Source organism: Euphorbia lathyris, chromosome 2 (genome assembly GCF_963576675.1).
Source record: "Euphorbia lathyris chromosome 2, ddEupLath1.1, whole genome shotgun sequence".
Lineage (NCBI taxonomy): Eukaryota > Viridiplantae > Streptophyta > Magnoliopsida > Malpighiales > Euphorbiaceae > Euphorbia > Euphorbia lathyris.
This window is the reverse complement of record NC_088911.1, coordinates 102,403,825-102,416,756: the sequence shown is the minus strand read 5'-3', so window position 1 is coordinate 102,416,756 and position 12,932 is coordinate 102,403,825. Positions and strand designations below refer to the sequence as shown.

The 12,932-nt window shown below is 33.2% G+C and overlaps 1 protein-coding gene across 1 annotated transcript; it reads left to right on the top strand.

Annotated features, from left to right (window-relative positions):
* Positions 1-932: 932 nt before the first annotated feature.
* LOC136219198 (ABC transporter C family member 3-like) lies at positions 933-7,169 on the top strand. Its single transcript, XM_066006485.1, has 10 exons — positions 933-3,503; positions 3,670-3,756; positions 3,849-4,475; positions 4,602-4,766; positions 5,124-5,415; positions 5,522-5,736; positions 5,814-6,119; positions 6,203-6,266; positions 6,369-6,608; positions 6,696-7,169. The coding sequence occupies exons 1-10, from the start codon at positions 1,125-1,127 to the stop codon at positions 6,800-6,802; spliced, it is 4,482 nt and encodes a 1,493-aa protein (XP_065862557.1). The 5' UTR covers positions 933-1,124; the 3' UTR covers positions 6,803-7,169.
* Positions 7,170-12,932: the final 5,763 nt, after the last annotated feature.

Genomic DNA, 12,932 nt, shown 5'->3' with positions numbered 1-12,932 from the left:
AAATTTTTCATTTTTTTTTTAAAATCTCAATTTTTTCATTATACATGTAAGTTTTGGGATTAAACTAATCTCAGGAAAGGATATTATTACGTGAAAAATATTTAATCTCATGAAACCAAATGATATATCTATTCATCCCTTTTTTTATGGTAAAATTACTTTATTAAAGATTGAGCACTAATAGGTCCCCAAATCAAAGAGGCAAATATTCAATATCCTTTTTCAGAAATTTTTAACAAATTTTTTTCCTAAAAATAAAATAAAATTGGCAAATGGTAATGGCAATAAATGAAATTAAGTTGGAAATTAGGGGTTTACACTTAACTATTTTGCACCATAAATAGCATTATTAGCAACATTAATTGATAATAATTATAAATTGCAATTACAAATCATAGACAAGTATGCATAATTCCTGCCAAAGAAAATTAATTAAAATGTACTTACTATTTAAAGAAAATAAAAAGCTTCACTTATTATGCTTTGTGAATCAGAATTTGGAGCCTTGACTTTTCTCTCTATATTGCATCCCCAATGAAGTGTTTCTAAATTAACAAAAATTATTAAAATATCAATTTTGCAAAAAAATTATGTTGATGGAATTCTACAAAAGTAAACCTTTTTTTTATTAAATAGGTAATTTTTTAATAAAAGCAAATATTTTTTTTTTTACTTTGTAATTATAAATTTATGAAGTTTGAATTAATTGTGTTATATATAGAAATTTACTGGAAGTTTTTAAAGTGAAATGTAATTTTCCAAATATAGCACAAGTACAACGAATATTTACATGAAATTGAATTTATAGTTGTTAAAAGTTAACGACTTTCTAGGAAAAGATAACTCCTCGGTTCAATGGTTCTCGGCAATCTCCGTCTCCCATGTCTTGCTCTCCACGCTTCAAATCACTCTCTCAAAGGATTCAACTTTGACCTTCTCTCTCTCAAAGTTGTAAAAGTTCTGTCCTTTACATACTTACATACAGAATCATCAATATTCAATATTCACATATATATATATATATATATATATATATAGACCTCTTAGTCCACACTATCTTAGAAAAACCAACTAATTCGCAGAAAACCCAGTTCTGAAAAACCTTGGAAAAACCTCTGCAAAGTATGGAATTTGCTCATTCAATGTCGAAAACTATGTTAGCTTTGCTTCCAAATTCCATTTCAATGCATTCAGGTACTGATTTTCTCCTGGAACCGATTTGGCTACGCGGCTTGTCTGGGTCGTTACACCTGGTTTTGTTACTTGTATTGTTTCTCTCGTTTGTCTTTAAGAAATTTAGGGCGGGTGATTTTGATCGTTTGAAAGAGAGATATGATGAGAAAAAGGGGGTATTGTGTTATAAATGTACCCACTTTTGTTGTTTCTCTGTTTCTTTGTTTAATCTTGTCTGGTGTTTGTTGAGCTACTTCTATTGGTATAAAAATGGCTTGTCTGATAGTGAACTAGTTACCCTTTTGGATTTAGCACTTAGAACACTCTCTTGGGGTTCACTTTCAGTTCATTTGCATACCCAATTTTTCAATTCATCTGAACCCAAGTTTCCATTTCTATTGAGAGTTTGGTGGGGGTTTTATTTCTCAATTTCTTCTTATTGTCTTGTTGTGGACATTGTTCTTTATCGAAAAAATATGGATTCACAACTTCAGTATTTAGTATTAGATGCAGTCTCTATGTTCACTGGTTTATTTCTCTGTTTCCTGGGGTTCTTGACTTTTAAGAGTGAAGTTACCCATCTCCAAGAACCGTTATTGAATGGTAATGATTTAGAGTCAACTAAGTCAAGAGGGGGTGATTTTGTAACACCTTACTCGAATGCTGGTCTCTTTAGTCGTCTCACCTTCTCTTGGATGGGTTCTCTGATTGCTGTTGGCAATGAGAAAACTTTAGACCTTGAAGATGTTCCTCAACTTCATAGTGGGGATAGTGTTGTTGGGGCTTTTCAAGTTTTCACAAATAAAATAGAGACAGTTAATGGCACTGGTAGTCGAATTACGACAATCAAGCTTGTGAAGGCGTTGTTCTTCTCAGTTTGGAAAGATATACTATGGACTGCTATGCTTGCAGTGTTATACACAGTAGCTTCTTATGTTGGTCCATACCTTATTGATTCATTTGTCCAATGCCTCAATGGGCAAGGGAAGTTCAAGAATCAGGGTTACATTTTAGCTTCAGCCTTTCTGGTCGGGAAGCTCGTTGAGTGCTTTTGTCAGAGATTCTGGTTTTTTAGGTTGCAGCAGATGGGAATTAGGATGAGATCAGTTGTTGCGACGATGATATACAACAAGGGTTTGACCCTCTCATGCCAGTCAAAGCAGGGGAATAGTAGTGGGGAAATCATCAACTTCATGACTGTTGATGCGGAGCGAATTGGTGACTTTACCTGGTACATGCATGATCCGTGGCTGGTCATCGTCCAAGTTGCTCTAGCCTTGTTCATATTGTATAAAAATCTTGGAGTTGCATCTGTTGCTGCTTTTGTTGCAACCATTATAATCATGTTAATGAACTATCCATTGGGAAGAATACAAGAGAACTTTCAAGACAAGTTGATGAAGTCTAAAGATCAAAGAATGAAGGCTACATCTGAGATCTTAAGGAATATGAGAATTCTCAAGCTCCAAGCATGGGAAATGAAGTTTTTGTCTAAGATTGAGGAGCTCCGGAACACAGAAGCAGGATGGCTGAAAAAATTCGTTTACACTCAAGCAATTGTGAGTTTTGTATTCTGGGGAGCTCCTACTTTTGTTTCTGTGATCACCTTCGGTACTTGTATGCTTTTAGGAATCCCACTTGAGTCGGGAAAGATCTTATCTGCACTAGCAACATTCAGGATTCTTCAGGAGCCCATTTATAATCTTCCAGACACAATTTCAATGTTGGTTCAGACTAAGGTTTCCCTAGATAGAGTTGCATCTTTCCTCTGTCTAGACGATTTGCAGAACCATGTTGCAGAGAGGCTTTCAAGGGATAGTACTGAGACAGCAGTTGAGATAGCAGATGGGAATTTCTCTTGGGATTTGTCAGCTCCTATCCCAACCTTGAAGGATATAAGTTTTAAAGCAGTCAATGGTATGAAGGTTGCTGTTTGTGGTACTGTAGGTTCTGGCAAGTCGAGCTTACTTTCCTGCATTCTAGGAGAGGTACCAAAGATTTCGGGGACGCTTCAATTATGCGGGACAAAGGCCTATGTCGCCCAGTCACCTTGGATACAGAGTGGCAAAATTGAAGAAAATATATTATTTGGTAAGGAGATGGACAGAGAAAGGTACGAGAGCATACTGGAGGCATGTTCCCTGAAGAAGGATATGGAGATATTGTCATTTGGTGACCAAACTGTTATAGGTGAGAGGGGTATCAATCTGAGTGGTGGGCAGAAACAAAGAATACAAATTGCACGAGCTCTATACCAAGATGCTGATATATATCTATTTGATGACCCTTTTAGTGCTGTTGATGCGCATACTGGATCTCATTTATTTAAGGTAAATTGACTTGCAATTCTGATCACATTTAAGCAATGTTTTGGTTATTTACTTTATTTCATATCGTGCAACTTATTGAAGACACAATTGTTAATTTGTTCCTTGTATGCATAGTAAAGTAAAATGGTGGTCTCATAAAATATTTTTGTTTGATTATTGTTCGCAGGAAGTTTTACTTGGTCTGTTGAGTACAAAAACAGTTATTTACGTTACTCACCAAGTTGAATTCTTACCTGCTGCCGATCTGATTTTGGTGAGTAAACAACATCCCTCTTTATTGGGTTTATGAGTTTTGCTGTCTCAACAATTTGTATAAAGTATGTTCATTTTGTATCTTCTGGTTAGGTAATGAAAGATGGAAGAATTACACAAGCAGGAAAGTATAATGACATTCTCAATTCGGGGTCTGATTTTATGGAACTTGTAGGCGCACATAAGACAGCTTTATTGGCAATTGATTCCAAACAAACAGGGTCAACTTCTGGAAATGAAGATACAAATACTAATGGGGTTTCCCTGCAAGCTGGAAAGCAAGAATTACAAAATAGTAAAGCTGATGAGGTAGCTGAGCCGAAAGGACAGCTTGTTCAAGAAGAGGAGAGGGAGAAAGGTAGAGTCGGGTTTTCAGTATACTGGAAATATCTCACAACAGCATATGGAGGGGCTCTCGTGCCTTTTATTTTACTGGCACAGGTTCTCTTTCAGGTACTCCAAATTGGTAGCAATTATTGGATGGCTTGGGCAACCCCAGTGTCAAAGGATGTGAAACCCAATGTTAGCGGATCTACGCTGATGATAGTATACGTTGCTTTGGCTATTGGCAGTTCTTTCTGCATCCTGGCTCGATCCACATTTCTTGCAACAGCAGCCTACAAAACAGCAACTCTACTCTTCAACAAAATGCATTTTTGCATTTTCCGTGCCCCCATGTCCTTTTTTGATGCAACTCCATGTGGACGTATCCTAAATAGAGTAAGTGAATTTCAACCTATGTAATCTCCAATGAAGCCTGCATTTTATTGCTCGCTAACATAATTGATTTTTTTTTTATTCACTTAAGTTAGTTGACATTTGATTGATTTGTTTGTACTCTAACAGGCTTCAACAGACCAAAGTGCAGTCGATATACAAATTCCCTACCAAGTCGGAGCAACTGCCTTCTCGATGATCCAGCTTCTGGGAATCATAGCAGTAATGTCACAGGTGGCATGGCAAGTTTTCATTGTCTTTATTCCTGTTATTGCTGTCAGCATCTGGTATCAGGTAATCCTTAAATTCTTATCAAACAATTGTTTTATATACTACATACTGAAATAAGGCGAATCAAAATTATCTCATTTTTGTGTGCACTATTATATGCAAGATGTTGAGAACTACAATATGATTCTTTTATGGTGTTATATGTCTGTTTAAATATGTATCCTAAACTGAACTCATTCCATTCCCCTAGACAGATGCCTACGTCTGGACCAAACAGGATATTGGTAGATAACGTTTAAGATAACATATATATTCATAAAAGAAAGAAAACAACACAAAGTAAAGAAAGACACCTAACTAACAATCTGCCTGGCGAAAGAGACCCATCTACTTTCTAACATTTTTTATTTGGTTGTGCAGCAATATTACATCCCTTCTGCCAGGGAGCTTTCTCGGTTGGTTGGCGTATGCAAAGCTCCACTTATCCAACATTTTGCGGAAACAATTTCAGGATCAACAACTATCAGGAGCTTTGATCAGCAATCTAGATTTCGAGAAACAAATATGAAGCTGTCGGATGCATATTCTCGGCCAAAATTTCACATTGCTGGTGCAATGGAATGGCTTTGCTTTCGATTAGATGCTTTTTCTTCTATTACATTTGCCTTTTCTCTGTTTTTCTTAATCTCTTTTCCGGAGGGAATCAATCCAGGTTAGTAGTTCCTGCCTTGCACAACAATTCTGTATTCTGCTCTTGTAACAAATTAGTAAGCCTGAAATACACCTCTTTTTCTTTCGGCTTTGCCATTTTTTTATAGCGATCGCTGGTCTAGCTGTGACATATGGACTGAACCTAAACATGTTGCAATCTTGGGTGATATGGAATATTTGTAATTTAGAGAACAAAATCATATCGGTAGAGAGAATACTTCAATACATGTCGATTCCCAGTGAGCCTCCTCTTGTTATTGATGAAAACCGGCCAGATGGTTCTTGGCCATGGAATGGAGAAGTAATTATTGAAAATCTGCAGGTAATATTTATATTCAATCGACAACTTTGATTCTCTTATGGCACATATGTGATATTGATGACAATGACATGCTATAGGTACGGTATGCCCCTCATTTGCCACTTGTTTTGCGGGGTCTCACATGCACCTTTTCGGGAGGGAAGAAAACTGGTATTGTTGGGAGAACAGGAAGTGGTAAATCAACCCTCATACAAGCTCTATTCCGGATTGTTGATCCACAAGCTGGTCAGATAGTGATTGATGGCATAAACATCTCGTTGATTGGTTTGCATGATTTGAGGACAAAACTAAGCATCATTCCCCAGGATCCCACCATGTTTGAAGGGACCGTAAGGAGTAACCTTGACCCACTCGAGGAGTACACAGATGAACAAATTTGGGAGGTATGTTGTGTATACTCTGATAGGGAGGATTAAAAAAAAATAGGATCTTTTATTGTGCTGACAGTAAATTTTAATGGTTACAGGCTCTAGATAAGTGCCAACTCGGAGATGAAGTTAGAAAGAAGGAGAAAAAGCTAGACTCGACAGGTATGTTTTTCGTAATTGATTACAGTAGCTGTATTCATTTTGCATAAACTCAACATACTAGAAATTACACTATGAATGATAATGCTGTTACCTCTACTACAGTTACCGAGAATGGAGAGAACTGGAGTATGGGTCAGAGGCAACTAGTCTGTCTCGGGCGAGTACTACTGAAGAAGAGCAAGGTATTGGTCCTTGATGAAGCTACTGCCTCGGTTGATACTGCTACCGATAATTTGATTCAGCAAACCATTAGGCAACACTTCTCTGACTCTACTGTCATAACAATTGCGCATCGAATAACTTCTGTTCTTGACAGTGACATGGTTCTTCTTCTGAGTAATGGTGAGTGTATACTATATAACAGTATTCTCGCAAATTTCTATCGATGTGTTGATCTTGCTTATCATATTTCCTGTACTAATGTTGCAGGACTTATTGAGGAATACGACTCTCCAGCAAGATTGTTGGAAAACAGATCTTCCTCGTTTTCAAAACTTGTAGCAGAGTACACAGAAAGGTCAAACACCAGTTTTTGATAAGCTAACTGCATTGAAGGACTAAAGCTTCAGGAACTAGAGTTGATCAGCAATGAGTTTTTTGATGACGACGAAGATTTAATTAGAATCAGCAATTTTGAAGTGTAGTATGTGATTTGTTACCAAATTTTAGTTATGTATGATGTTTACAAATGTTGTGGAGTAATTTTCATGTTGAATAGTTGGTGCTGTAAAATCCTGAATAATGCTTATAATTAAAAGCTGAAATAATTTGCAGCTTGAAATTCAAGGTAAATTGGGTTTCGAAGGGCTCCTATCTTCATCTAAGGGCATGTAGACATTGTATCAGAATATAGATTTCTTTCTGTCAAATGTACATTTCATATATGATTATGAGATTTTATCATATTGTACCTTGGTGCATCATGAATGCCAATCTGACTATCTGGAGCATCGTCTCGGATTCTTTTCATTACTTCGCAAGTGGTTTAGTAGGGCCTTTTTTCACATTATTTGCCTCCTTTGAATGTTTTCAGATTACTCTTCTATGATACTTAAAGTCATATGCCATAAAATCTCACTTGTTTGCTGTTCTGCCTCCTTCGTTGCAGCGTCTCTGCAGAAGGCAAGTTCATCGGCGTCTTTGGTTAACTCCTCTGATTTTCATATCAAGCTTCTAGGCCGTCAGACAACTTAAAAATAATGTCAACCTTAAGTGATGTCTCTAGTTGGCATAAATGTATTTCATATGCTTCTTTTTTGTAAACTAACCAAGGCTAAAGCAACTGAATTTAAGCTCATGGATTTGGTGGAAGTTTAGCAGAACTCGAGAGTGTATGAGCTTGCTGTCACGAGAAGATATCTGCTGCTACAATTCTTTGTGGGGCTTCTCTTCCTCAGGGTTGGAATATACAGGTAGTTGTAGATTTGGTGTATGGGTTTCGAGTTCATTAACTAAAACAACTTTGATGTGGTGACTAAGTTGACTCCTCACGATTAGTTTGAGAATAAGCTCTTTGTTTTGGGTGTCTTTCGAGTTGACGACGATTCGTCTTGGTTCGCTATGTGTTGCAGTTTGTGTTCTTTGAAGGACTGTGCCAGGAGAAGTTAATGCTCTCTGAATCATTACTTGAAGTCTTTTGAGACTGAAGAAGAAGGTTTTTTCCGCGGGCTGAGGAGCAGCCTTTTTTGCTTTATGGATGTGTGTCTTCCTTCCCTTGCTTGTGGGGTGATACCTGCCGCCATGGTTTTTTGGGTATTTATACCCAACATATTGAGTTAAGGCTGTGGTTTCTCTTATGTGCAGCGTTGTATGGGCATTGAACTGAAATTGGGCCATATTCCGTCGTCTCTAGAGGTCCAAACTGAAAATTGTAAATGATGTTATCATCTAGAAGATGCACAGAAAGGAAAAGATGGTCGTTTACTCACACTTCTATTGTTTTATATTTAAATGAAAAGACACGCACAATTAAAGTTCAATGTTTGTTATATCTACTTTATTGTAATTCTATTATTTATGTTCTTTAACTTATAGTTCATTTGAAAATTCTTTTGTGCCAAATTTTGTTCATTTCTCAGAATTTCTGTTTAGATTCATTCATTCTAATTCGATACACATGGTTTGTAATATGTGTTAAGGATACAAATATATATCATTTTTTTAGAACCTAAACAATCATTTCTAAGAGTGTAAGGAAAAAAGTTCTAAGAGCATCTTTAATGGTTGGATACTCCAACCATTGACACACTCTCCTTATTAAAACACTTTTCTTAAAAATCCTCTCTAGTGGTTGGATACTTTCATTTTATTTTGATGGGTCTCACACGACAAAAATTTTGTTTTCTTTACTTTAATCTAATTTTTTTAATAATATAAAGTTATTTAATAATATTAAATATTATTGTAATAATTAAAAATTAATTTTTACTATTTAATATTTATTTAACAATACCATTGACACTGTCATATGCAAAATTACTCGATATAACCGTATTACATTGACACAGGTTTTCTTTAAGAGAAAAGTGCTAACCCAATCCAATGGATCTTCTAAAAAAAGAAGATAAAGATGATAGTTTTTTTTTAATCCTAGCTCGAACGTGCTCTATAAGTTGTTTAATGTTAAATAAATAGAAGTACGTATAGAAAGATGAGAAGACATATATGTTAATGCATTAATTAGGACTATATAAAGATAGGCATTCTTGATGGATGTGACATTCTTCTGTATGTTATTTTTATATACTCTTCATATAATGGTGAATTTTAAAGTTTTTTTTAATTAGATTATAAAAAGTTGTAATGAAAAGTTTCCTCGTCAAAATATTAAAATTTGATAATATCAATATCTATATTGCATAAAAAAGACTATGTAATAATACATGATTGAATGTATCCATTCATGTTAAATATAAAACTAAAAAAAATAATTAATTTAGAAAATTTAAAATTGAATGTTTTTTAATTAAAACTAAAATAAATATGAAGTATTATATATACCGTGCAACATGCTGGTCTAATTAAATTATAAAATTTATTTAATTATTTATTATTTTTTTGAAAAATAATAATATAATTTCATATCATGTGCATTACACGGGCTTTCGACTAGTATATTTAAAAGATCAACTTAAAATTTGTTCACTATGCATGCCATGTCCACAACAATTAAATAAGGTCTAAAAGATTTACTAGAAATTGACACACCATTATGTGTAAAAAAAATATTGAATTTTGATTTTCGTTTTCAATTATGTGCATTAGTTTTAATAATTTCATAATTTTTTGGTCAAAAAAAAGCTTAAAACCTTTTAATTTTTATATTTGTTACAAAGCTTAAAAGCCTTTGAATAAAAAAATAAATACTTAAAACCCTTTAATTAAAAAAATTAATGTTTATCCTCTCCATCGCCGGTTACAAAAAGCTTAAACCATTTGATTCCCATATCTATCGGTTACAAATAAAAAAAACTTAAAACTCTTTGATTCTCATTTATATCAGTTACAAAAAAACTTAAAATCCCCTGATTCTCATATCTGTTACAAATAAAGTCCTATAAATCCATTTCCCATTCTCCTTGGGATTCAACGATCTTTCCTCAACTTCTGCTCCCCCAACCTAATTCTATTCCTTTCTCTTTCCTTTTCTCCCTGGGTTAAACATGCCAAGATAAAAGCCACTTCACAAACACCGAAGTCTTGCACAAACTAATAGTTCTTAAGAGAATATGATTTGTTTGCTACAAAAACAAAAGGGCAGTTGCATCGGGGTTTTAGTTTAGAAATTTGGATATGAATTGAATCATGCAGACCATCTTAATAAGACCATCTTAATAAGGAGTCATTTAAGGTCATATATGTCAATATTGATAGAATTTGGTTCACTAAAGGACAAAGTTGTTGAATTTAAGGTATTGGATTACAATGATTTGTTTTTGTGCGAGTCTCTTGAAAGGATGGAAGCATGTGACTTAAGAATGATTCGAACACATGATGGAGCATGAAGGGTTATGTAGCAGCGTTGGACTAGGAGGGAAGGTCAACATTTTTCAACTAAATATGGGACATTGGAACTTGCCGTTTATATAGCTAGATCTTGTGGAGGTATGTTGTTGATTTTGATTAAGATATTATTGGCAAGTCGAAGAATGAAAGAATAAAAAAATATCTTTTTGTTGACCCACGCTTTTCCTGTTTTGTGTGCATCAAGTGAGATTCACCCTTTATAACACACGTCACATACACTAAATTCTAAATTTTTTTTTTTTTTTTTGTAAAACCATATGTTATTTTATCTTACATTTAAGTTTATAATAAAAAATAATTTTTTTTAGTATATATATATATATATCCTTTTAGTTTTCAAGTACCATTAGTTATATATCTTAACTATTATCTTTATTTTAAATACAATATACTAACTTTTTAATTTTCTAAATTTCAGTTATCTTAATTAATATCATAATCAATTATTTTAATTTATTGTTATTTACATAATTATATGTTGGTTACAAAGCTTAAAATCCTCTGATTCTCATACCTGTTACAAATAAAGTTCTATAAATTCATTTCTCATTGGTATGGAAATGGCTAGTCTGACATTGAACTAGTTCGCTTTTGGATTTGGCACGTAGAACACTCTCTTGGGGTTCACTTTTAGTTCATTTGCATACCAAAATTTTCAATTCATTTAAAGTCAAGTTCACATTTCTATATAACACATGTCACATATACTACATTCTAGATCTGTTTTTTTCCCTCAAACAATATGTTATTTTATCTTACATTTCAATTTATAGTTATATATATATAACCATTAATTATATATCTTAATTATTAAATATAATATATTAACGTTTTGATTCAAAAAAAAAAAATTCTAAATTTCCATTATCCTAATTAATATCATAATCAATTATTTTAATTTATTATTATTTACATAACTATATTGAATTCTTTAATAATTAGTATCGCTACTTAATAATTTAATTTGGTAGAGGCTATGTTTACTTTAATTTAATTACATTATTTTTTTTTAATTACATTATCTTTATTACTATTAAAGATCATTTAAATTTTAATTAGCATAAAATATTTATAAAAAATGAAATTATATATTTCAATTGGAAATAAATGTTTTTCATATTCTTTTTTCTCAAAGTATATTTTCCTTTTGAAGAGATAATGTTAGAATTTATTAAGTGAACAACGAAATAACTCGAATATAGTTAAAAAAAATTTAAAATACTAATATATTGATATTTTAAACTATCAATTTTTAATTAAATAAATAACATTATATATTTCACGCAACGCGGGGTCTTCGACTAGTTTAAAGAAAATACGAAGTTATACAACTATAAAAAATAGGGTTAATTATAAAAAAGTACATGTGGTTTGACCGATTTGCGATATGGTACCGTTGGTATTTTTTTTTGCAAACACAACCTCGAGGTTGTCGCCGTTAGCAAAATCAAAGAAATGACAGATTTTCTGTTAAATCACATGGGTAATTTGGGAGAGAAAAATTTTGACTTTTTTTCTGACTTTCTTCTTCTTCTTCTTCTTCTTCTTCTTCTTCTTCTTCTTCTTCTTCTTCTTCTTCTTCTTCTTCTTCTTCTTCTTCTTCTTCTTCTTCTTCTTCTTCTTCTTCTTAAGAATAATAATGGACGATGAAGAAGGATACAGAAGGAGGACAGAGAAAGAAGAAATTAAAAAAAAAATAAAAATTCGAATTTCCTAAATTACCCCTGTGCCACGTCAGCATCCTAACAGAAAATCTGTCGTTTCTTTGATTTTGTTAACGGTGACAACCTCGAAATTGTGTTTGCAAAAAAAAATTACCACAGGTACCACATCACAAATCGGCCAAACCACATGGTACTTTTTTTGAAATTAACCCTAAAAAATAGGTGTGTTGATACTAGGGGTGCAAATGAGTTTGTCTAGTTCGCAACTGTTTCAGTTCGGCTCGATCAAAACTCGGTCAAAGTTTATATCGATCGGTTACGGCTGAGTTTGACCTTCATTGGGTTTGGCTCGAAAGCTCGTGAGCAGGCTCGAGAATTTTTTTTTATTAATGTTATATATATTATTGCTTTTTATTTTTAATTTAAATACATTTTAATTTTGTAAATTTTGTATTATTAGTAATTTTTTTATTAGTTTTTTTAAAATTCGAATTTGTTAGATTTTATATTTGTTTAAATTTTTTTTTGTAGATTGTATGTTATTTTTTTTTTTTTTGAGTTTAAATTTGGTATTCTTTCATTAGAAGGTTGACTTTAGATAATAAAATGTTAATCAGGTACAATTAAGTATATTCAAAATTATTTCAAATAAAAAAATCAAAATGAGTCGCTCGACGAGCTTCGAGCTCGAGCCGAGCTTGCCCCTGTCGGTCTTGGGTCGGCTTATTTGTACCCCTAATTAATACCATTCATCTTCCTTCTCACGAAAAAAGACACTAGTCACTCTCCGTTTTTTAGGAGGACGAAGGAAGTCTTCCTTCTTCCTCTCATCTATTATTTTATCATTACACTTCTTCGTACATTCCATTCTTTTTTTATTTCCATTTGCTTGGAATCCATATATCTAATCAGACTTCTCTTCCATTTTATTTGTATCTGTTATCCATAATTTTTCATTACCTTTTTCGAGTTCAAC

Coding starts and splice junctions, on each gene's coding strand:
- LOC136219198 (XM_066006485.1), top strand. CDS start 1,125: ATGGAATTTGCTCATTCAATGTCGAAAACTATGTTAGCTTTGCTTCCA. Junction 5,737..5,813: donor TAATTATTGAAAATCTGCAG/GTAATATTTATA, acceptor GACATGCTATAG/GTACGGTATGCCCCTCATTT. Junction 6,609..6,695: donor GGTTCTTCTTCTGAGTAATG/GTGAGTGTATAC, acceptor CTAATGTTGCAG/GACTTATTGAGGAATACGAC.